At 44.6% G+C, this 25,877-nt stretch overlaps 1 protein-coding gene across 6 annotated transcripts in view; it reads left to right on the top strand.

Moving 5' to 3' along the window:
- The first annotated feature begins 11,709 nt into the window (after positions 1-11,709).
- The window catches only part of rad51b (RAD51 paralog B), a 619,344-nt gene continuing 605,176 nt past the window's right edge, over positions 11,710-25,877 (top strand). For 3 of the 6 annotated variants that reach the window (XM_063052979.1, XM_063052947.1, XM_063052969.1), the window contains exons 1-6: positions 11,710-11,841; positions 12,896-12,989; positions 19,812-19,925; positions 22,591-22,707; positions 23,888-24,024; positions 25,530-25,649. In XM_063052979.1, coding sequence (XP_062909049.1) covers positions 12,906-12,989; positions 19,812-19,925; positions 22,591-22,707; positions 23,888-24,024; positions 25,530-25,649 — 572 coding nt within the window. In that variant the 5' untranslated portion in view covers positions 11,710-11,841; positions 12,896-12,905. Of the gene's footprint in view, positions 11,873-12,895; positions 12,990-19,811; positions 19,926-22,590; positions 22,708-23,887; positions 24,025-25,529; positions 25,650-25,877 lie in introns of all 6 variants that reach the window. The other 3 variants (XM_063052958.1, XM_063052965.1, XM_063052988.1) reach the window with 3 other exon arrangements.

Here is a 25,877-nt window from a genome sequence, read left to right as displayed (position 1 = left end):
ATGACACAACTATTGTTGGCAGAATTTCAGATGGTGACAAAGAGGCATACAGGAGTGAGATGGATCAGCTGGTTGAGTGATGTCACAACAATAATCATGCCCTTAACTTCAGGTTGGCTGGTGGCGCAGTGACATCAGCGCCGGACTCTGGAACGGAGGTTCCCAGGTTCGAATCCAGTCGGGTCACTCCCGAGTACACTTTCCATCCATGCTGGGTTGAGTGTTGAGCTCACAACTCGACCTCATAAAATAAAGAAAAATACTGCACAAGCACAATATCTGTGTGAGGAGTGGCGTCCCACACAGCCTTCTGATCCGCACTTTGTAAGGCATGAAAATGCCCGACGCTGGCCTCTCTGGCCTGAGTCAACGTCATCATCATCACCATTAATTTCAGTAAGACCAAGGAAGTGATTGTGGGCTTCAGGAAGCGCAAGTCGAGGGAACGCAGTCCTCATCAAGGGATCAGAAGTGGAAAAGGTGAGCAGTTTTAAATTCCTGGGTCTGAACAGCTCTCAATATCTATCCTCAGCTCAACATATTGATGCAATTACAAAGAATTTCTACAGATATTCTAACTGGTTATGTCTATCTGGTATGGTAGGGCCACTGCAAAGGATTGGAAAAAGCCAGCTCCAGAATGGGCAATAGGCTCCCCAGCATCGAGGACTTCCTGAAAATATAGTGCCAGTGTAACTAAACCTGATTCTGATTCTGATCCTAATCTGCCACATTCTTGCTCATTCGCTGAGGCTGGCTTTAACTGAAGTCTCCCTGTATCCTCATGGGCCACTCTACTGTCTTGCTTTGTATATCAGCAAAATTAGACACATTTCGACCAATCAGCCAAAGAAAGGAATGGATTCAAATCCATTTATACACCATAACAAATGATGTTCCAAGATCTAGGTCACATCCATGAGCTGTGATTTGTGCCACAAATGTGCCAGGCAATAACAATCTTTAACAAGACAGAGTAATCACCTGCCTTTTCCTTTCAATGACATTATCATTGCTGAGTATTGTGTGATGACCAGAACTTCCACTGGACTAAGCACAGAAATGGGGTGGGTGGGGGTGGGGGCTACTAACACAAATCCTTTCTTGAGGCACCACCAGCACCACCCACAAGGCACAGGTCAGTAACACGATCGAATACCCTGCACTCCCCTGGATGAAAGCAACACCAGCAGCTCTCAAGAACCTTGGTGTCATCCAAGGTAACGCACATACACAGAGGAGATTCTGCAGATGCTGGAATTCTGGAGTAATAACAAAATGCTGGAGGAGCTCAGCAGGTAAGGTGGTATCTATGGAAAGGAATCAAGAGTCAATGTTTCAGCCTGAGACGATTTATCAGGACAGAATATCATCTAGGATAAAGTTGCTTGCTTGCTTGGCACCTACCAACAACCTGCAACTTTGTTCTCTCCATCGCAGGTGCACGGTGCTTGCATGTTCAAAATGTAGTGCACATCATCTCCTACACTACTCCAGCAACACCTCCCAAATCAGTAACCTTTACCACCTGGAAGAAGAAGAGCAGCAGACACACAGGAGCACCACCAGCTGCAAGTTCCTCTTCAAGTTGCACAGGATCCTGATTTGGAAATACGTATATTGTTGGTCTTTAGTTACTGCTGGGTATAAATCATGGAATTCCCTCCCCAGCAGCACTGTGGGAAGCTGCTCATCACCACCTTCTCAAAGGCAAATAGGAATTCACAATAAATTCTAACCTTGACTGTGAAGTTCAGATTTCCAGAATGGATGAATGAAACAATAATTAAGCTTAATCCTCTCATTCCAATCACTGGTGCAGATCGTCAGCATCAATCTCTGTGACATGGCACCAGCCACACCTTTCTAAAATTACCTGTTTATTTCTCTTTTCTGAATTTTGTCTGTTAACTGATCTTAATCCATGCTAACTAATTTGTAGACACAGTGCCTTGAAAAAGTATTTGGCCCCCACAACTAATTTCACATTTTACTGTCTCATTTCCTAAATTTAGAATGTATTGAAGTAAGATTTTTTGAGCTAACCTACAAAACGTTGTGCATCAAGTCAAATCAAAAGAAAAATTCCAAAACCTGTTAACAACTTACTAAAAATTTTTAAACCAAAATTGCAAAGCTGAAAAAGTATTCATCCCCTTTATAATTACTACGTTCACTTTCCACAGGTGCAATACACCGTGTTACTTTACCAATTCACCCAATTTGTTAATGTATAAAATTGGAGAATCACCTGTTTTCAATGAATTCATAAGATTAAATACCCCTTTGTGTTGGGCACGTCGCCAAGTGGTTAAGGCATTCGTCTAGTGATCTGAAGGTCACTAGTTCGAGCCTCAGCTGTGGCAGCGTGTTTGTGTCCTTGAGCAAGGCACTTAATCACACATTGCTGTAGTGTCTGTGCGAGGAGAGGCGCCCCACACAGACATCCAATCTGCGCCTTGTAAGGCATGAAAATGCCCGACGCAGGCCTCTCATGGTCTGAGTCGACGTTCCCTCCCCTTTGTCTGTAAGGTCCAACATTATGGTAGATTTTCAAAAGACCAAACCAAAATGAAGAGCATTCAAGGCAAGTCAGGAAAATGCTAAAATCTGGGGAACAGTACAAGACCATCTGAAAGGCACTGAACATACCTCGGAGCTCAGTGCAGTCCGTCGTGAAAAAGTGGAAAAATTGTGAAACCATATCCACACTGCCTAGGTCACACTAAACTTAGTTGCTGGAGAAGAATGGCACTTGGAAAAGAGAGGCTTCTGTGACGCCAACAGTCACTCCGAGTGAGCTGCTGAAGTCAGTGGCTCCAACTGGAGATGAAGTTTATGGCTTCACAATCTCTAAGGCCTTGCATAAAAAGGATATTTATGAAGAGTGGTAAGATAGAAGTCATAACTAAAAAATAAGTATGTCCTTGCCTGTAAAGACTTTGCAAAGCAAAACTTAGAAGGTATTGTAAAGATGCATGTAATGCCCTGAGAAAGGTTTAACTGCTAGTGTAATGGTTTCTCTGTAGCAGCAGTGGTGTTTTGGGTTATGACTAGAGATAATGGGGACTTTGGAATGTGTGGCGTCCCATGATGGGAGTGGTTTCCTTTCTTGTGGGCCCGAGAGCGAGGGATTTGCGGGCTTTTGTTCAGAAGAAGTTGGAAAGAGAAGATGCCAGAACGGAGAAGTCGTAGACTGCAGGACAGAGCAGACTTGGAATGGGGTCATGAGTCGACGATGCCCAGGAGAAATCTATGGAGAATGAACAGACAGGGAAAACCGTGAGCTCCAACGTGTGTATTAGACTGTATCATTAAAATGGACCCTTTTTCTTTATTGTTTTCTTTACCAACCCTGTAGTCAAATTAAGAATTATAAAGCTCAATCGTTTAATTGCACATTGTGTACTGTTTGTTATTTTGTGGTACTGATTTGTAACAAGATTTCTCAAGTTTGGCCAGGCCGGGGGTTGTCTCCCCCCTTGATTAACACAGCTGGCCGAACCCGAGGTTCACATGTGGAAGCATGTCTTGTGGTTCGATGAGACTAAACTGGAACTTTTTGGCCTCAACACGAAGCAGTACGTGTGGTGTAAATTTAATACTGTGCATCAGCCAGGTAACACCATCTCCACTGTAAAGTTTGGTGCAGGAAGCATCATGGCATGGGGATGCTTTTCAGCAGCAAGGACTGGAAATCTAGTCAGGATTGATGGGAATGCCAAATACAGAGAGATCCTGGATAAAAATCTGCTAGCCTCTGGCAGATAGCTTAAATGGGGAGGAAGTTCAAATTTTGGCAGTACAATGACCCACAGTACAGTGCCAGAACCACCATGAAGTGTCTTCCTATAAAGAAAATTCATATGTTTGAGTGGCCCAGTCAGAGTCCTGACAGTAGCCCAATCCAACAGCTCTGGCAAGACCTCAAGATTGTTGTCCACTGCCGCTCCCCAACGAACCTGACACAACTTGATCAATTTTGTTGTTGTTGATCCTTTATTGTGCCTTGTGGTGCTTTGGGCGGCATTTTTTTGCTGTTTCCTTAGCGTTTATCTGCTTTTTATGAGGCCGAGTTGCCAGCTCAATGCTCAGCCCAGCACGGATGGAAAGTGTGCAAGTGCTGGCCGAATTTAAACCCTGAGGTCCATTCACCTCGAAGTCCTGTACTGATGCCACTACACCACAGGCTGGCTTGAGCAATTTCACAAGGAAAATTGTGCCTGTCAGAATAAAAGGTAACAGGTTTAGGGAACCTTGGTTTTCAAGAGATTTTGAGGTCTTGGTTAAGTAAAAAAAAGGAGGTGCATAGCTGGTATAGGCAGGCAGGAAGAAGTGAGGTGCTTATGGAATATAAAAATGCAAGAGAACACTCAAGAAAGAAATCAGGAGGGCTAAAAGAAGGCGTAAGTTTCTCTAGGTGACAAGGTGAAGGAGAATCCTATAGAGTTCTACATATACGTTCAGAGCAAAAGGATTGTAAGGGACAGAATTGGTCCTCTGGAAGATCAGAATGGTAATCCATGAGAGAAGCCAAAGAGATGGGGAAATCTTAAACAATTTTTTACATCTGAATTTACTCAAGGAATGGACACAGAGTCTATAGGAGTGAGGCAAAGGTGCTTGTTGTCTTGAGGCAAATTAGGGTGGATAAATCCCCAGGGCCTGACAAAGTGTTCTCTCGGACCCTGTGGGAGGCAAGTGCAGAAAGTACAGGGGCCTAGCAGAGATATTTAAACCATCCTTAGAGATAGGTGGGGTACCGGAATATTGGAGGATAGCTAATGTTTTGCTGTTTAAGAAAGGCTCTAAAAATAAAACAGGAAATTATAGACCGGTGAACCTGACATCAGGTGGAATGAATGAAATGAATTAACTTTATTTCTTACATCCTTCACATACATGAGGAGTAAACATCTTTGTTACATCTCCATCTAAATGTGCAATGTGCAATCATGGTAATCTACAATAATTTATAGGTGTAGGAAAGTTATTGGAAGGTACTCTAAGGGACTGGATATATAAGTATTTGGATAGGCATGGACTGATTAAGAATAGTCAGCATGGTAGGTCGTGCCCAATCAATCTTCTACAGTTTTTTGAAGGAGTTACCAGGAAAGTTGATGAAATCAAGGCACTGGAAGTTGTCTACATGGACTTTAGCAAGGCATTTGACAAGGTCCCGCATGTGACCTTGGTCAAGAAGGTTCAGTCGCTCGACATTCAAGGTAAGGTAGTAATTTGAGTTAGAAATTGGCTTTGTGGGAGCAACCAGAGAGTGGTAGTAGATGGACAGAGGCTTTGGCTGGCGGAGTGCCGCAGGGATCGGTTCTGGGTCTGTTATTGTTGATTGTCATCTATATCAATGACCTAGATGATAATATGGATAACTGGATCAGCAAATTTGCAGATGACACCAAGATTGGGGGTGTAGTGGACACTGAGGAAGGCTATCATGGCTTGCAGCGGGATCTGGACCAACTGGAGAAATGGGCTGAAAAATGGCAGATGGAATTTAATGCAGACAAGTGCAAAGTTTTACACTTCAGTGGGACCAACCAGAATATGTCTGATACAGTGAACAGCAGGCCACTAAGGAGTATGTTGAACAAAGAGATCTGGGAATACAGGTCCATAATTCATTGAAAGTGGTGTCACAGTTAAATAAGGTTGTAAAGAAAGCTTTTGACACTTTGGCCTTCATAAGTCAATGTAGTGAGTACAGGAGATGGGATGTTATGTTGAAGTTGTGAAGACTTTGCTGAGGTTTAATTTGGAGTATTGTGTACAGTTTTGGTCACCTACGTACAGGAAAGATGTAAATAAGGATGAAAGAGTACAGAGAAAATTTACAAGGATGTTGCCGGGACTGGAGGAGCTGAATTATAATGAAAGATTGAATAGGTTTAGGACTTTATTCCTTGTGACTTAGAAGATTGAGGGGAGATTTGATAGAGATGTACAGAATTATGAGGGGCATAGACAAGGTAAATGCAAACAGGCTTTTTCCACTGAATTTAGGTGGGAATACAACTAGATGTCATGGGTTATGGGTGAAAGGTGAAACATTTAAGGGGACCATGAAGGGAAACGTCTTCATTCAGAGAGTGTTTCATGCTCTACAAATTTTCCCATTTGTTGGGGTTCTACTGTGAGCTTAGGAGGAGACAATGGCATCTAACAGCAACTCCTTTGCTTGCATCTTCAGAAACAGCTCTATTTCTATCTTTAATATCTCTATTTTTCCCTCTTATAGGTTCTTTTGAAGACCCTGACCTGGAGTTACACGCTGACTTCGGTTTTTTGTTCTCAGGATCTGACTGGCCGCTATTCAATATACCAAAGTCGGGGCCTAGAAGACTAGTGCACCTTCAGGGTTCCGGGATTTTGTGGCTCTGGAGATGGGTGAACTCAAGGTTGGTGCCTCTGCAGGAAACTGGTGTGTCATGGGAATACACAGAAGATCGAAAGCAGCGAGCTGGCTGTGTGTCCAGAGACCCAAGTTCTTTGGGCACAGAGCTCGGAAAAAGTCACACAACAGACTTTTAACATCGTAAATCAGCAAATTGTTTATTATGTCTCCCCTATTGTTGTAAAATGGGGACGCCTCTTTTTCCCTGTTTAGGGAGAGAGCCTGTGGTATGTCAAATTACTGGGTGAACGAGTAGTCTTTGGGGTACTGCAAGTCTGTGTCTTTAAGGATGCTTTGCTGTACACTCGAGTGCTCGGCGGGGGGGCGCTGATGCTTTTCTTGCTGGTGGCGGAGGGGAGGTCGTTGCTTTGCTGCTGTTTATGCGTGGGATGGGGGAGCTGGGGGGTGCTTTGCCTGTCATTCAACATTTCTAACATTTAACTGTCATTCATTCTTTGGGGCACTCCTCTGTTTTTGTGGATGGTTGCGAAGAAAAAGAATTTCAGGATGTATATTGTATACATTTCTCTGACATTAAATGTACCTTTGAAACCTTTGAGAAAGGAGCATGTGATTCACAAATGAAAATTCTCAGTTAAATTGATCAAAATCTCTGGATGTAATACAGTACTCGTTTATGCCAACAAAGGGTTTCGGGCCGAATGAATACTTTCACCAGGCACTGTATGATAGCAACATTTATGAGGCATTTAGATGGATGCATGACAGGCAGGGAATTGAAGGAGGTAGCCCATGTACAGATAGACATGATTAATTTGCATTGGCGTCATGGCCTGCCCAGACATTGCAGACCAAAAAGCCTGCCCTTTGCTCTCCTGTATTACAGGTGTCCCCCGTTTTTCGAACGTTCGCTTTACGAAAGACCTACATTAGTACCCTGTTTTCGCTTTCACAAGGTGTTTTTACTGTTACGAAAAAAAGCAGCGTGCGATAAAAAAATCAGCGCTCGATAAAAGGTAGCGCGCGCCCCAAGCAGCTGCTCTCCCCCGGATTCGGAACTGCATTCTCGCCGGCATTGCTTAAACACGTGCCTGTGAGCAGCCGTTTGCAAAATGAGTTCTATGGTGTCGGAAAAGCCTGGAAGAGCTCGTAAGGGTGTGACACTTAGCGTAAAACTAGACATATTTAAGCATTTCGATCATGGTGAACGAAGTAAGGACAAAGTGAGTTTGGCTTGTGGAAGCTGACGGAGATTTTGGCATCCCATGACCAAGAACTGACAGATGAAGAGCTGATGCAATTGGAAGAAAAAAGGATAACAATCGAAACTGAATGAGTAATGATAAAGTACGACTTTAATTTTGAAAGGATACGTCAGTTTAGGGGATATTTGCAGGATGGTTTGAGTGCTTACAAAGAACTGTGTGATAGAAAAATGCAGGAGGCTCAGCAGTCAAGCAAGCCTTCCACATCAGCCACAGCAGACGACAAACCTCGACCTTCGACATTGAGGCGGGCAGTCATAGGAGAAGGTAAGCTGCCTGCTCTAATGGAAGCAGACGATGAGATGACACCCCAGTGTCCCACCACTCCAACCCCTAGGCCACGGACAGATACCGATTCGTGGAGAATGCAATGGTAGCCAGGAGGCACACAGCACATCTTTAAGAAAAAAGCTGAAATAAACAAGCCAATTAATTGGGTGCCGGGCGGCACCTAATTAATTAGCATGTTTGTTTCTGCTTTTTTCTTAAAGATGTGCTGTGTGCCTCCCAGCTACCACTGCATGCTTCACGGCAATGTATCGGTCGGTGGCCTGGAGGGTGGGGGCCACTGCACCACCCAAACTCCGACTCAGCCTAACACACCATCATCAGTGTGCTCAATGTCTTCCCGATTCCCGTAAGTGATACTACACTGTACATACATTATTTCTACTTTATATAGGCTGTGTATTTTTAGGTGTTATTTGATATGATTTGGCAGCTTAAAAGATTACTGGAGAGCGCTTGCGCCGTGTTTTTGCCAACAGCGCTTGCGTGAGATTTTCTGCTGACAGCGCTTGCGTGAGATTTTCGCTACAGAGAACAGTGCAGTAACGATTGTGGAAAAGTATTTCTACTTTATGTAGGCTGTGTATTTATCATATCATTCCTGCTTTTATTATATGTTACTGTTAGTTTAGGTTTTATGTGTTATTTGGCATGATTTGGTAGGTTATTTTTGGGTCTGCGAACGCTCACAAAATTTTCCCATATAAATAAATGGTAATTGCTTCTTCACTTTACAACATTTCAGCTTATGAACCATTTCACAGGAATGCTCTACCTTCAGATGGCGGGGGAAACCTGTATGTGGAATGCTCTGCCACAGACTGTGGTGGAGGCCAAGTACGTGCGAATATTTAAAGCGGATGTTGATAGATTCCTGATTGGTTGGGGCATCAAGGGATGTGGTGAGAAGGCAGGTGTATGGGGTTGATTGGGATCTGGGATAAGGTATGATGAAATGGCGGAGTGGACTCGATGGACTGAATGGCCTAATTCTTCTCTTATGAATTATAGTTATCTAATTGTGCACTCTAATTTTCTTCAATGATTGACTGCAATTTTGGGCAAAGGTATTAAAGAGAGTTATAAATATGATCTCGGGGATTAAGGACTTTAGCAATGTGGATTAACTGGAGAAGCTGTGTAACAGAGGCAGTTGTGATGTGACTGGATGAAGGTTTTTACAGTCATGAAGGGTATAAACTGATCCCTAAGGCAAATAAATACTGGGGAAAGCGCATGAAGGTGATTAGCAAAAGAGAATAACCAATGTGAAGAAAAGTTCTTGCATTTTACAGTGAGACTGGTTAGCATTGGGATACATGGCTAAGGGTCATAGAAGCGGCAGACTTAAATGAGTTTGCAAGACTACGGAAAGAGGGTGAGGGTATGGCTTTGCTGGATTGCTCTTATATATAGTACAGACCTGATGGCCATTATATGCTGTAATAGTTTGCCATCCTGGGTAATTCTAATAAAATACAAGCGGTTCTCTGCCACACAAATAATGAGACAGGCTGCACAATAACTTGTCATCTTAACAGCATTTTACAGGGGCACCTTGAGCAAGTTGTGACAAGTTGCATCTCCATCTGGTACGGGAGCAGTCAAGTATCGGACCAGAAGCTCCTACAAAGGACTGTGAGAACAGCTGAGAGGATCTAAGGAATGTCCCTTTCGTCAGGATCTTGGCCCGAAACGTCGACTGTACCTCTTCCTAGAGATGCTGCCTGGCCTGCTGCGTTCACCAGCAACTTTGATGTGTACTGCCAGTCAGTGTTGAACTCAATGTAGGAGGCTTAGGGTCTCCTATGCATTTATCAGGAGCGCTGCATACGCAAGGCCCTTTGTATTATTAAGGATCCCACCCATCCATCCAGCATCCTCTTTGGCTTTCTACCATCAGGCAGGAGACTCCAATGGATAAAAACAAGGACAGTCAGGAAGAGAAACTGTTTCTTCCCCCAGGTCATAAGGCTTCTGAACTCCCAGCCACATCGTATTCGAAGTGTCACACGTTAATCTGTTCTGTTCCTTACAATATTCAATAATAATACACTTTAGTTTGTTATGTATGTGTGATTTATCTGCAGCGTTTACCCTCACCTGTTATCGTGCGTTGTGTGTGTTATGTGTACTACTGTGCTTTACACCCTGGTTCAAAGAAAAGTTGTCTCGTTTCTATATACTGTACATGATATTGTCATAAGGAGGTGACTGGGAATGGACCCAAGTGCAAGACACAGATACTGAAGTACTAGGGACAGGACTAGGATACAGGGCGATGGCAAGGACATGGACACGAAAACCAGGAACCTGGAACAGGACTGAACAAGAGAGCTAGGAGCCCGGGCTTGGACTCCGAGCCAGAGACTGGCCAAGGACCCAGTACCTGGGTCTTGCCTCTGGCTCGGACCCCAGAACTAGGCAAGGACGAAGCTTGGCAGGCAGGCAGAACTAGGCTGGAGTCTTCAGGCTTGAGGCTAGAGACTTGGCTTGGCTCGGCGGGAGGCCGGAATCTTCAGGCTTGAGGCCGGAGTCTTCAGGCTTGAGGCTCGGCAGGCTCCTCTGGGGCAGGGCGCGGATCACCACCCAACGGAGGCATGGGACAGGAAGGGACAGAACCAACCGCAGGTAATGGCGAGATGGCCTGGCTTACCTGACGGAGGCAAGGGACAGGAAGGGAGCTAGGTACAGGGTGGCTCCAGGACAAGACTGAAGGCAAGACTAGGCGAGAGTTACCAGCAAGACAAGGCAAGGCTTCAGGCAATGCAAGGCGAGACGAGAACTTCAGGTGAGGTGAGAGTTACCGGCAAGACAAGGCAGGGCTTCAGGCAAGGAAACAGAAGGCAGAGGAAGGTCAAGAACAATCCAGCAGCCACACCCTGGGCTCTGAAGGTATTTATGCGGCCAGCCCCTAAGAGTATCAGCTGACTCAATTAGAGCTCAACAAGAACTGAAACAGGGTAGATAGGAAAACCTGGAGCAAGGGTCGATGGACCGGACCGTGAACCAGAATACGGATTTCACGGATCGGACCATGACAGATATACGTTAGATACCACAAACAAGAGAAAATCTGCAGAGGCTGGAAATCCGTGCAACACACACAAAATGCTGGATGAACTCAGCAGGCCAAGCAGTATCTACGTTAAAGAGTACAGTCGACGTTTCGGGCCGAGACCCTTCGGATACGTTATATACATGTATAGAATTAAATAACGATAAACTTCACTTGACTCGATTGGCGCGGGAGAGTTGACGTTCCAGGACCGGCTCCGCCGCCCCACGCTGCAAACTTCCGTGTTTACAATGTGTTGCCCGGACACTCACAGCGAGCTTGGGCAAAGTGGCAAGGAGAGTGTTAGATATCCTTCAGGGGGAGAAAACTTATAGCAATCAGAACAAATCTCTCGACGTGCTGGGAGACTTGGAGACACAACTCCGCTTGGTGCTTGCCCTACAATAGTTACAGGCTGCTCAGCTGCCGCCGTTTGACCACCCCGGCACAAAAGGCAGAAGCAGGACCGCACGCTTACGAAAACAGCTCGCACTACAGCTAGATCTCGCACATGCGCAAAAACTCAGCCCAACCGAGAACGACCATTCGCTCCAAGTCCATCATCCTGCCACCGTGATAGGCTAATATACAGGAGCTTTTCGGCTCGCTTCACAGCAATTGGTTGGAGGCTCTGAGCACACGGACCAATGGAAGAGGCCTGCTCGGTCAGCGACGAGCCCATATTTTTATCAGTCGCAGTGATTGGTGTAGGCTGTTGAAGGCGCAAACCAATGGGTCTGAAGCTTTAGATGTCGTCCTGGAGCCCGGGAATTTTTCTCGCTCGGGCGCAGGGCCGAGTGTGGAGCTGGGTCTGGTGTCGGGAGTCGGGGTAAACGGGGCGTCCGGGGTTGTGCAGAGTAAGAAGGAGGCTTCTAGTCCGAGACTTGGGTAATGGAGAGGGAAGAAAAGAGTCGGGGGTGGAGGGGGCGTGTGCTTGGGGTGTGAGGGGTGGAGGGAGAACCCGTACAGTAATTCAGCACGAACACAAACCCTTCTATGCTGACCACCTATGTAGGCTAGTCCATTTGGTTCGTATCCCACTAAAGGTCTAGGGTCTGTAACAATAACTTGGGGAAGTGGGGATGGAGATCGAGTTTGTTCCAACCTTCCATTGCTTCCCAAGACTGATTAGTTTCTAAAACATTGCATTTGCTTGAGTTAATTTTGACCAATTGTGAACAAGTGGCAGTCTGCCTCTATGCAAATATTTCCAACACGAAAAAAGAGGAGAGGTGACATTCAGCTCGTCTAGGAATCCTTGACTTCGTACAACAGAGAAGAGGGTTATTCAGTTCACCAAATCCTTGCTGCCTTTCGAGAGAGCAACCTCATCAGTTGCATTCCCACCTCCTTATTTCCCTTTTGCCCTGCAAATTAGTCTCTCTCACATATCCACTGACTTTTCTGCAATTTTTTTTGGCACTTGGCTACATTGAAGAGCAACTCTGAGCGGCTGAATAATCACTGAGCTGGGATGTCAGATGAAACCAGGAGACCCAGGGGCAACCCATGATGTCCTGGGCAGAGCCACATGGACTACATTCAAGATTAGGATTGCACCCTGCCCCCTGGTGTTGTGGGGGAGAACACAAACTGACACCTAAGCAAAAGTCACTGTGATGACTGCTTGCTACAGAACAAATACTGCAAATATAGATAGATGTGTAAACACAAGAGAGTCTGCGGACGCTGGAAATCTAGAGCAACACACACAAGATGCTGGAGAAACCTCACAGGTCAGGCAGCACCTATGCATCCCTTCCTGATGAGTGTCTCAGTCCGAAATGTGGACTTTATTCATTTCCATAGATGGAGCCTGACCCACTGAATTCCTCCAGCATTTTGTTGTTCTAGATGGATGTGTATGCTATGATGTGATTGTTCATATCTGATTTAATTTCTTCAATTTAGGTGGCTAACCATGGCTAACAAAATGTTAAAGAGAACAGGATTGCCTTTGGATTTATGTGAGAGGCTTTGGAAGTACCAGATCATCAACTGTCGGGTAAGGCAACCAGTGAGTGATGTAATTCTAAACACAATACTCCCTGATCTACGGGCTGTTCCCGGGGATGCACACGGAGACCAACATCCGGTGCTGCTGGCAGATCATCAACTCAGTGAAAGACGCTCTTTGGTCGGCCTGAAACTTGATCTACCAGCACATGGAGATGTCGGTGGGAGAATGCTGCTGACTGGCACATTCTCGGCTGCAGGAGTACGTGCTGAGGGACGCATTGGAACTTGGTGCAGCCACCGCAAGGGCCCGGTGGAGAAGGACCACTGTTTAGGGTTCTTCTCCCGCGGGAGTAGGAGGGTTCAGGGGGCGGGGAGTATAGTCCTCAACAATGGTGTGGAAAGAGGAAACAACAGAGTGCCACGTGGGTGGCTAAAAGTGTGGAAATGTAAAACCTGTAATGGAAACATCTGTGAAGAATTGAGAATGGTTCATTGTATATAATTTCATTTTTGAATAAAGTATATTTGAAAAAAATTCTAAACACAATACAGTAGAAAGCTCAAACAGGAATTCTGCAGATGCTGGAAATTCAAGCAACACACATAAAAGTTGCTGGTGAACGCAGCAGGCCAGGCAGCATCTCTAGGAAGAAGTAGAGTCGACGTTTCAGGCCAAGACCCTTTGTCAGGACTAACTGAAGGAAGAGTGAGTAAGGGATTTGAAAGTAGGAGGGGGAGGGGGAGATCCAAAATGATAGGAGAAGACAGGAGGGGGAGGGATGGAGCCAAGAGCTGGACAGGTGATAGGCAAAAGGGATACGAGAGGATCATGGGACAGGAGGTCCGGGAAGAAAGACGGGGAGGGGGGACCCAGCGGATGGGCAAGGGGTATAGTCAGAGGGACAGAGGGAGAAAAAGGAGAGTGAGAGAAAGAATGTGTGTATAAAAATAAGTAACAGATGGGGTACGAGGGGGAGGTGGGGCATTAGCAGAAGTTAGAGAAGTCGATGTTCATGCCATCAGGTTGGAGGCTACCCAGACGGAATATAAGGTGTTGTTCCTCCAACCTGAGTGTGGTTTCATCTTTACAGTAGAGGAGGCCGTGGATAGACATGTCAGAATGGGAATGGGATGTAGAATTAAAATGTGTGGCCACTGGGAGATCCTGCTTTCTCTGGCGGACAGAGCGTAGGTGTTCAGCAAAGCGGTCTCCTAGTCTGCGTCGGGTCTCGCCAATATATAAAAGGCCACATCGGGAGCACCGGACGCAGTATATCACCCCAGCCGACTCACAGGTGAAGTGTTGCCTCACCTGGAAGGACTGTTTGGGGCCCTGAATGGTGGTAATGGAGGAAGTGTAAGGGCATGTGTAGCACTTGTTCCGCTTACACGGATAAGTGCCAGGAGGGAGATCAGTGGGGAGGGATGGGGGGGACGAATGGACAAGGGAGTTGCGTAGGGAGTGATCCCTGAGGAATGCGGGGGGGGGGGAGGGAAAGATGTGCTTAGTGGTGGGATCCCGTTGGAGGTGGCGGAAGTTACGGAGAATAATATGTTGGACCCGAAGGCTGGTGGGGTGGTAGGTGAGGACCAGGGGAACCCTATTCCTAGTGGGGTGGCGGGAGGATGGAGTGAGAGCAGATGTACGTGAAATGGGGGAGATGCGTTTAAGAGCAGAGTTGATAGTGGAGGAAGGGAAGCCCCTTTCTTTAAAAAAGGAAGACATCTCCCTCGTCCTAGAATGAAAAGCCTCATCCTGAGAGCAGATGCGGCGGGAGATGGAGGAATTGCGAGAAGGGGATGGCGTTTTTGCAAGAGACAGGGTGAGAAGAGGAATAGTCCAGATAGCTGTGAGAGTCAGTAGGCTTATAGTAGACATCAGTGGATAAGCTGTCTCCAGAGACAGAGACAGCAAGATCTAGAAAGGGGAGTGAGGTGTCGGAAATGGACCAGGTAAACTTGAGGGCAGGGTGAAAGTTGGAGGCAAAGTTAATAAAGCCAATGAGCTCTGCATGCGTGCAGGAAGCAGCGCCAATGCAGTCGTCGATGTAGCGAAGGAAAAGTGGGGGACAGATACTAGAATAGGCATGGAACATAGATTGTTCCACAAAGCCAACAAAAAGGCAGGCATAGCTAGGACCCATACGGGTGCCCATAGCTACACCTTTAGTTTGGAGGAAGTGGGAGGAGCCAAAGGAGAAATTATTAAGAGTAAGGACTAATTCCGCTAGATGGAGCAGAGTGGTGGTAGAGGGGAACTGATTAGGTCTGGAATCCAAAAAGAAGCGTAGAGCTTTGAGACCTTCCTGATGGGGGATGGAAGTATATAGGGACTGGACATCCAAGGTGAAAATAAAGCGGTGGGGGCCAGGGAACTTAAAATCATCGAAAAGTTTAAGAGCGTGAGAAGTGTCACGAACATAGGTAGGAAGGGATGAAAACAAGGGGTGATAAAACCGTGTCGAGGTATGCAGAAACGAGTTCAGTGGGGCAGGAGCAAGCTGAGACAATAGGTCGGCCAGGACAGGCAGGTTTGTGGATCTTGGGTTGGAGGTAGAAACGGGAAGTGCAAGGTGTGGGAACTATAAGGTTGGTAGCAGTGGATGGGAGATCCCCTGAGCGGATAAAGTCGGTGATGGTGTGGGAGACAATGGCCTGGTGCTCCTTAGTGGGGTCATGATCGAGGGGTAAATAAGAGGAGGTATCCGCGAGTTGTTGCTGTGCCTAGGCAAGGTAGAGGTCAGTACGCCAGACTACAACAGCACCCCCCTTATCGGCGGGTTTAATAGTAAGGTTAGGATTAGTGCGGAGGGAGTGGAGAGCAGAGCATTCTGAAGGAGTGAGGTTGGAATGGGGACAAGGTGCGGTGAAGTCGAGACGGTTGATGTCCCGTTGGCAGTTAGCGATAAAAGATCCAGAGCAGGGTGTCCATGAAGAAGAGGAGGGTTGAAGACGCGAGAAGGGGTCATCGGTGCAGGTGGAAGAGTCCTTGCCGAAGAAGTAGGCTCGGAGATGGAGATGGCGGAAGAAAAGTTCCACATCATGGCGAACACGGAACTCGCTGAGGTGTGGGCGAAGGGGGACAAAGGTGAGGCCCTTACTGACAGTAGAAAGCTATTGCATGCTGCACAAATTCTCTTCTGTTCACAGAGTAATGAAGAAATACAGTATATTATTGTACATGAGCCCCATTGTTTCCTTGTTCCACTTCCACTCCATTCTGCAGCGGTATGGAGGAACTCTTGATTTACCCATAACTTGTCTTAGTGACCGTAGGATTGTAGAGCACTGCAGCATAGAGACAGACTCTTCAGCCTGTCTAGTCTCTGCCAGGTCTTTTTCCCTTGGCCCATCGAGCTGCACCTGGATCATAGTCTGCTATACTGCTCATTCATGTACCTATGCAAACTTCTCTTCAATGTCACAGTTGAATCTGCGTCTACCACGCCCACAGGCAGCTTGTTCTACACTTGCATCACCCTCTGAGTGAAGTAGTTCCCTCCCAAATTCCCCTTAAATATTTCACCTTTAACCATAAACCTATGATCTCTAGTTATGGTCACTCAATTTGAGGAATGAAGCCTGCATGCATTAACCTACCTGTACCCTTCATAATTTTGTATACCTCTATCAGATCTTATTCTCCTGTGCTCCGGCGAAAAACGTCTTAACATATTCAACCTTTCCCCTATAACTCAGGTCTGTGGTTAGCATGACACTATTACAGCTCTGGGTGTCGGAGCTCGAAGTTCAATTCCAACGTCATCTATAAGGAGTCTGTCCGTCCTCCCTGTGGAATGCGTGGGTTTTCTCCAGGTGCCCCAGTTTCCACCCACAGTCCAAAGACGTACCAGTTAGTAGATTACACACACAAAAAATGCTGGTGAACGCAGCAGGCCAGGCAGCAAAAAATGTGTTCACCAGCATTTTTTGTGTGTGTTGCTTGAATTTCCAGCATCGGCAGATTTCCTTGTGTTTGCCAGTTAGTAGGTGAGTTGGTCATGTAAGTTGCTCCATGATTAGGCTAGGGTTAAGCAACACACATCAAAGTTGCTGGTGAACGCAGCAGGCCAGGCAGCATCTGTAGGAAGAGATGCAGTCGACGTTTCAGGCCGAGACCCTTCGTCAGGACTAACTGAAGGAAGAGTGAGTAAGGGATTTGAGAGGGGGAGGGGGAGATCCAAAATGATAGGAGAAGACAGGAGGGGGAGGGATGGAGCCAAGAGCTGGACAGGTGATAGGCAAAAGGGGATACGAGAGGATCATGGGACAGGAGGTCCGGGAAGAAAGACAAGGGGGGGGGACCCCGAGGATGGGCAAGAGGTATATTCAGAGGGACAGAGGGAGAAAAAGGAGAGTGAGAGAAAGAATGTGTGCATAAAAATAAGTAACAGATGGGGTACGAGGGGGAGGTGGGGCCTTAGCGGAAGTTAGAGAAGTCGATGTTCATGCCATCAGGTTGGAGGCTACCCAGACGGAATATAAGGTGTTGTTCCTCCAACCTGAGTGTGGCTTCATCTTTACAGTAGAGGAGGCCGTGGATAGACATGTCAGAATGGGAATGGGATGTGGAATTAAATTGTGTGGCCACTGGGAGATCCTGCTTTCTCTGGCGGACAGAGCGTAGATGTTCAGCAAAGCGGTCTCCCAGTCTGCGTCGGGTCTTGCCAATATATAAAAGGCCACATTGGGAGCACCAGACGCAGTATATCACCCCAGTTGACTCACAGGTGAAGTGTTGCCTCACCTGGAAGGATTGTTTGGGGCCCTGAATGGTGGTAAGGGAGGAAGTGTAAGGGCATGTGTAGCACTTGTTCCGCTTACACGGATAAGTGCCAGGAGGGAGATCAGTGGGGAGGGATGGGGGGGAGGAATGGACAAAGGAGTTGCGTAGGGAGCGATCCCTGCGGAATGCAGAGAGGTGGGGGAGGAGGGAAAGATGTGCTTAGTGGTGGGTTAAATTAGGCTAGGGTTAAATTGGGGTGGCTGGCCAGTGTGGCTCGAAGGGCCTTTTCTGCACTGTATCCCAATAAATAAACAAACAAACAAACATTGTTGTAAATGCTCTTTCAAGCCTTGACCTGATTAGTGGTAATTGGAGTGCTGTTAGACTATAAGACATAGGAGCAGAATTAGGCCATTCGACCCATCGATTTTACTCCACCATTCCATCATGGCAGATTTACTATTCCTCTCCACCCTATTATCCTGCCTTCTCTCCGTAACCTTTGATACCCTGAATAATCAAGAATCTATCAACCGTTGCTTTAAATATATCCAATAATTTGGCTTCCACAGCCATCCGTGGTAATGAATTCCAAAGATTCATCACCCTCTGCCTAAAGAAATTCTTCCTTATCTCTATTCTGAATGGATGTTCGTCTATTCTGGGGCTGTGCCCTTTGTTCCTAGAGTCCCTCACTATGGGAAGAATCCTCTTCACATCCACTCTGTCTTGCCTTTCAATATTCAATAAGTTTCAATGAGATTCCCCCCTCATTCTTCTAAACTCCAGCAAATGCAGGCCCAAAGCCATCAAGCGTTAACTGTTTCATTCCCGGAATCATTCTCGCGAACATCCTCTGAACCTTCTGTGACATAGTTATAGAAAATAATGTTTAGAACATAGAACAGTACAACACAGGGACAGGCAATTTAGCCCACAATGTTATGTTGAACTAATTAAATAACTAATTAAGCACCTACTAAACTAATCCCTTATGCATAAACAATGTCCATATTCCTCGATTATCTGCACATTTATGTGCCTATCTAAGAGTCTCTTAAATGCCTCTATTTATTTGCATCCACCACCACTACTACTGGTAGTGCATTCATTTCAGGCACCCTCTACTCTACGCTGAGAAAACAAAAACTTACTACACATTCGAATTTGCCCCCTTTCACCTTCAGTGCATACTTTCTAGTATTAAACATTTTAGTTCTGAGAAAATATACTGGCTGTACATCTATGCCTCTCATAATCGTCTTTAACTGCCTATCAATCTCTCAGGGATAGTTCCTCTCAGGGAACTACGGATTTGGACCCCAAAATCCCTCTGAAGATGAGCACAGTTAAGGGTTCTGCCATTAACAGTTTACTGTCCTTTTACATTTGATCTCCCAAACTGCAAGACCTCACACTTGGCCGGACTCTGTCCCATTCCAGAAAATTGAGTATATGGACTACCCTGACACCATGGGACAGCAGTGGAAGTGCTGCATTTGCAAAGGTGTTATTTTCAGTTAAGTGATTGAAATGAGAAACCATTTTCTCTCTTAGAAAGTCCCAAAATATCTTGTCCCTATATATTGAGAAACATTTTTCCAGGATCATGGACAATAGTTTTTCTTAAACTATTACTATTAGTTAATTATCTGTTCTTTTCACATTGATGGATTTGAGGCTTGTTGAGCGCATTGTGGCTGTTATCTTCTAGAATTGTGCCGCATCAAAATGACTTGGTTATGACATGCAATGGGTGATGTAACCTAATCAGAAGAGTTGCATGATTTTTTTTTCTTTTATTTCAATGCAACTTTGCCTCATCTGTCTTAGTTCTGGTCTTCCTACCTCAATATCCTCTGAATTTTTATTTGGCTGCCAGAGAGCTTATTTTAGAGATTTTTTTTAATATATAAGCATCACCATGTAGATTGAACAGACAAATTTGAAAATTGATTGCTTTTGGAGATGTACATTAAATGATCCTATTGTGTATACATGCATTGTCCTTTACATAATTAATAGGCATGGGGTGCTGACATGTACCCCATTTGCTGACTCAACACACTCCTCTGATTGTATTCCAATTTTCTTGCCTAGTCTCTCACTGAGGTTTTGCGGTATATCTTCTGTTTTTAACAGGATTTCCTATCCCTTTCATCTCTGGAGTTGATGCGCCACATGGGTCAGAGTATCAATAAAGTGTATGCTTTGACAAAAATTGTCAGCAAAGCTTGTGCTCCTAAAATGATTACCGTAAGTAAATGCACCTTTCCTCGGTTCACAGTATCAAGTGAATGTGTAATTTTCCCTTCCTTGGCTATCTTTCTATGCTCCCTATCCCCATTTCTCTTAGTTTTGAGGATGTAAATCTTCTTGGTGTAGTCCATATTGCACCTTTGTTGATTCGTAGAGGCATTAGTGGAACAATATTTGATGTATTGTAAAATAGGTGCCCCAGGAGGAGGCCATTTGATCCATTATGCATCTGCTGGCTCACAAGGAGGTTACCAATTGGGCTTGCTGCATCTGGTCTTAATGTGTACCCTTGATATATTGCTTTCTCTTGAGCACCCCTGCAGCAAGGTGATGCTTCAGTAAAGTGATGCAGTAGTGTTGTGGGCTTGTGTGGCAAATGACCTGGTACCGGTAAAACTCCAAAAATCCAGCATGTTAGGGATGTTGTTAGTGCCCGAACAGCAGATTTTCTGGATTATTGGATATTCCTGATATCCCCCCAACACCCAGGAAGTACCCTGCTCTCTTCTCATTGCTGCCATCAAGGAGGAGATACAGGAGCCGGAGAAAGCACACTCAACGTTTCAGGAACTGCTTCTTTCCCTGTGCCATCACATTTCTGAATGGACAATGAATCCACGAATGCTACCTCACTATATATTTTTTTCTTACTCACTCTTCCTTCAGTTAGTCCTGACAAAGGGTCTCGGCCTGAAACGCCGACTGTACCTCTTCCTAGAGATGCTGCCTGGCCTGCTGCGTTCACCAGCAACTTTGATGTGTGTTGCTTGAATTTCCAGCATCTGCAGAATCCCTCGTGTGAATGCTGAATTATTAGTTTCCTGACCTGCAGTTGCATGCTGTCATGTGATTGTACAGCGGACGTTATATTGATTGCTCATCATATTCTGTTCTGTATGGTTGGTGTGAGAGACCACAACGTTGTACTTTTTAAATTTCTTTGCATCAGTAAAGTATATACAGATGCTCAGAGGTGAGTTAAACCGTAAGAGCATAAGACATAGAAGTACAATTAGGCCATTTGGCCCAGCGGATCTCGTCTGCCGTCATGGCTGACTTATTATCCGTCTCAATCCCATTCTCCTGTACCTTTGACATCCTTTCTTGTTAAGAACCTATCAATATCCACTTTAAATATACTCAGTTATTTGGTCTCCACAGCCATCTATGGCAATGAATTCCACAGACTCACTACCCTCTAGTAAAAAAAAATTCCTCCTCATCTGTGATCTAAAGGGACATTCTTGTATTCTGATGATGTGCCCTCTGGACCTAGACTTCCCACTAAAAGGAATCTTCCGCTCCATGTCCACTTTATCTAGGCCTTTCAATTTTCAATAGGTTTCAATGAGATCCCATATTATTCTTTTAATCAACAGAGAGTACAGGTCCAGAGCCGTGAAACGCAAGGTATAAACCTGGAACCCCCTGCAATGCCAGCACATCGCTTCTTAGATAAAGGGCAAAACTGCTCATAATACTCCAAGCCATTGTTTCTTTGTTCATTGAAGCAATAAGGGTGGACCTTGGTCTCAACATCCACAAGACAAAAGTTCTCTACCAAGCTACTCCTTTTGCACCATGCTGTGCTCTGATGCTGAAGGTTCATGGCAGATCCTGAAAAACATGAATAATCCATCTTATCTTGGGACCCACTCCTGGACAAAGGCAGAAATTGGGGATATAATTCACAGCCACCTTTAGAGCGCCAGCTTACCCTTTGGTTGATTGAGGAAAAGGTATCTGGACATGGGTCTCAATCCTCACTCGAATCTCATGGTACTTGGTGGCAGTGATCCCTGCCTGCAAAAGGCATCTGACAGTAAAGCACCTGTATAATATCAAGAGAATTGACTACAAAATCTGTTGACTTTGTACCCAAAGTGGAAGATGATTTCTGCTGAAGTTGATGTTTATGGGAATACACAGATGTCATTTTGCTAGTCAGCTAAATACCTCTTCACAGCTTTCGCTTGTCCTATGTACAACTGGATACTAATCAGAAATATCTGACTTCAGGAAGCTTTGTCCAGGACTTGTGTTCTGGTGAGGAAAATTCCTTTCAAAAAGTGTACTGCTAGCTGTTCGTGTTTATGTGGTTTTTTAAATTTTAACACTAAACTGCATTCCATCTGAATGTAAGTTCCAGTATAGATATAGTTCCACTTATAGATTTTTATTATAGTTCATTCATTTTCTCTTGTCCCTTTGCTCTTCGTTTTGCACATTTTTATAAGGGATCTAAAATCCTCAGTTGGTGTATTTGGTATTAGCTGAAGCAGTAACGTACTGTACATTCTTTTATGCTGTCTCTTGTGTTGGAGCTAACCACCTTCAAATTCTCTCTTGACCCTAAACACCTGCAATTCTTTTCCTCTTTCAGATGCTGCTGCAGAATTCTTTCAGAAGATTGTTTGTAGCCATTCTGAATGTGAACATTTTAGTGGACTCCATGTGGATTGTTCACTCTACTTAGTAGTTGTAAGGGGGTGATTGTGAAGCTTCTCCGCTGAGTTTGTGTAAACATCAAAATTTGCATAATGCCCTCCCAGAAGGCCAGATTACTGTCTGCTGCAATTATTTTAAATTCCTGATTGATAACATTGTGATGTAAATTCATGGGATGTGCTGCGAACAGAACTTTTTTTGTTGTTTACACCAGGCACTTGAAATGAAAAATGAAAGATATTCTTGCCCTTCCACTGCCTTCTTCCCCACTTCTCTGGTGGACCTGGATGAGGTTCTTCATGGTGGATTGGCTTGTGGAACCCTCACTGAGGTAAGGTTCAAAGATTCACCCAATCCTTTCTCTTCCTGTTAGTGACTTTTTCTTAATAACTGATGACGTCATAGCACATTGGAGATGACTTCTCACCGTTGAAGATGAGGTTTTATTGTACTTGGGTAAATGCAGTACTACAAATATTAATTGTATGAATTGGTCATGAGACATTAACACACAAATATTGACCCCCCCCCAAAAAAAACTTGACTTAGTCCTGATTTTAGTATTTTTAAAAATCCCAACATTTCTTCCATCCTTGTGAATTTTTGTCCAACCTCCCTCCACTTACCTGCTTACATATGGGCCACTAGTTCATTGTTCACATTGAGGCCTCAAACAGTAATTAGGCAGTATTCATATCAACACCTTTCTTTTGTTTTTCCTCACCCTTTCTTTCCTTTTCCCATTTCCAAACAAATCTTTTTGTCTATCACACATTAACTTTTACCCTGCTAATTCCCCATTGTTACCACTCTATCTCCCTTTGTACCACACTCCTTCCAAGAAACACTTTTTCTTAAGTCTTTTCCCCTTCATGTTTTTATACTCTACCTCCATCCATCATAAACCGACCACCCAGTGTTCATTCCGTCCTCATGCTTCCTGGGTTTTTAAAATGATCTTTGATTACCCATTTGTGTGCTGTGAGTACCAGCTGATCTATCTTGTTTGGAATTGGCTGAAACTATTTTCGCATGTTTTATCAGCTGCAGTTTTTCCCTGAATCTTACTGTGGCATTATGCCAGTAGCATTTTTACACATCCATCCCTAGTCCAGTAGCAGGGATTCTATCATTTAACCAACTTCTTTGGAGACTTTGGACATTAAGGTAAGGTATACTATCCCTGTTAGGGTGAAGAAATGGGGTACGAGTCAGGAATCCAACCTGCTGTCACTGATCTGTAGCAGAATGCTCTTTCTGCAGCAGTATACATTTCTGGATGGATATAGTTATGTAATTTCAATTCAGTTCTGCTGAATTTGAGCAATGCAAATATTGTAGGCAAATGTAGCAGGCTGCGATTAATTTTGACTTTTTTATTCTGAAGACGTGAATCAACTTGCAACACAACATCTGAGATACTCTCTGGTTAATGCTGTCGCTTTTCAAACTTGTTGACCTAGTACTAGCTATTGCAGGAATAATTCTTAAATGTGTTCCTTTGTGTTCAGGTGACAGGACCTTCAGGCTGTGGAAAGACTCAATTCTGTATAATGTTGAGTGTGTTGGCAACCTTGCCAATCAGCATGGGTGGCTTGGATGGTACAGTAATTTACATCGATACAGAGTCTGCTTTCAGTGCTGAAAGGTGAGAGTAGTGGTTCTGAGGCACAATGGGCCCTTCGACTATACTGAACTGCTAACAATCAAGATCTTAAATTGCACTGTAAGAAATATACCCAATCTTTTGTGAACTACAAAGAAAACTGCAACTTATTTTATGTGTGTAGATACTGTAAAAACTGTGAATTTTAATATATCCCCAGATTTAATGATGAAATGCAGCCCCAAACCAGATGTGAAAAGTCTAGCTAGTCCAACCTGCCAAGCATTAGCATTTACTTTGCCGAAGGTGCAAGCATGACAAGTTGTATCTTGACTGCAAAATAAATGTAGCATTATCTAAGCCAGTAAATGAGGCTGTGTGCCTTCTCCTGATGGTCAGTGTTGTGGTGAAATAGGACATTGATACTGGCTTTGAGCTTGTGTCCTGGTAATCACCTGTTCACCACATTTTGGTTTCTACTGAGACCACTTGGCTCCAGACTAACGGCTGGGATCTGCAGGAGGGTAGATGTTGTGATTGTCACAGGAGTCTGAGAGAAGTTAAGTACTGAGACTTTTTGTTCAGCATCTAGTACAGTTCAAAGATATAAGTTGGATCACTGCAGAAATTCAGTATTATCGATGATATAGTTCATCTGCTCCTTCATCGGTGTTCCCTTTGTGATGTAGTGGGGCTGGTTTCTGAGGCTTCTAGGTATTCACAGTTCCTCTGATAGACAATTAGCCGGTGCTGGCCCATGGCAGTACCTGGATTAAATCAGACTTGGTCCAAATTAAACAGCTGTTGCATAAATGCCACAGAATTGAAACCAAATTCTTAGACATTCCTTGTGGAATGCACCCCTCCCCCCCTCCCCTCCCCCCTCCCCCCCAAGTTTGGCAAGTTTGCCATTGCCTGTTCTGTCTGATTTATAGGGGTGGGAAAGAAGTGGCTCTTTGAAGAATGGTGCTTTGCTGACATCCTCTCCCTTCCATCAGCACCATCAAAAGCTGATGAACCTGCAGTTGCTCTTGCTGCTTATTGTATGATCATGCTCTATATTGCACGCAATGTTATTTTAGTGGTTAATGCAATGCTATTGCAGCTCGGGGCATCGGAGTTTGGAGTTCAATATGATTTTAAATTACTTCAATAATTCTGTATGTCCTCCCGGTGGAATGCATAGGTTTTCTCCAGGTGCTCTGGTTTCCTCCCACAGTTCAAAGACGTACTGGTTAGTAGGTAAATTGTTCATTGGAAATGATCCTGTGATAAGGCTAGGGTTAAACTGGGGTTGCTGGCAGTGCGGCTCGAAGGGGCAGAAGGCCTATTCCACGCTGCATCACAATGAATAAATATTTGATATATTATTTTTGGATGCAAGTTTTACAGATGGAGATCTTCCTCTTTGAGGGAGTGTGTTTCCGATAATGGTGAGGTTATATTCAAGGGATTTCTTTGTGGTAGCATGTGTTTGGGCCCTTGGTGATCTATGAGCTATAGCAGCAGTTGCATTCATATGTAACCTCAGTCTACTTTTATTTCAGGTTGGTAGAAATAGCAAGGTGCCGCTTCCCCGATTATTTCTGTACAGAGCAGGACCTGATCAGAATGACCAATAAGATTCACCTGTACCGTGAACTCACATGCTCAGATGTATTGAGACGGTAAATCATTTCAGTTTTATTCTCATCCTTCTGTTTTCCCTTTTTTTGATCTTGAGAACATGAAGGGAAAAGAATTGCACTGCATTTAAATTGTTTTGCACAAATTCCAAATATATTGTCACGAGTTACAACTAAGAACATGCTTTTTATATTCTTACCTTGCGTTCAATTGCTTTCTTATTTATGGCAACAAAAACAACTTGTATTTTTATACTTAGCTTTAGTGCT

This window comes from Mobula hypostoma, chromosome 1 (genome assembly GCF_963921235.1).
Source record: "Mobula hypostoma chromosome 1, sMobHyp1.1, whole genome shotgun sequence".
Taxonomy (NCBI): domain Eukaryota; kingdom Metazoa; phylum Chordata; class Chondrichthyes; order Myliobatiformes; family Myliobatidae; genus Mobula; species Mobula hypostoma.
The sequence above is the reverse complement of the archived record's forward strand: the minus strand, read 5'-3'. Positions and strand labels throughout refer to the sequence as shown.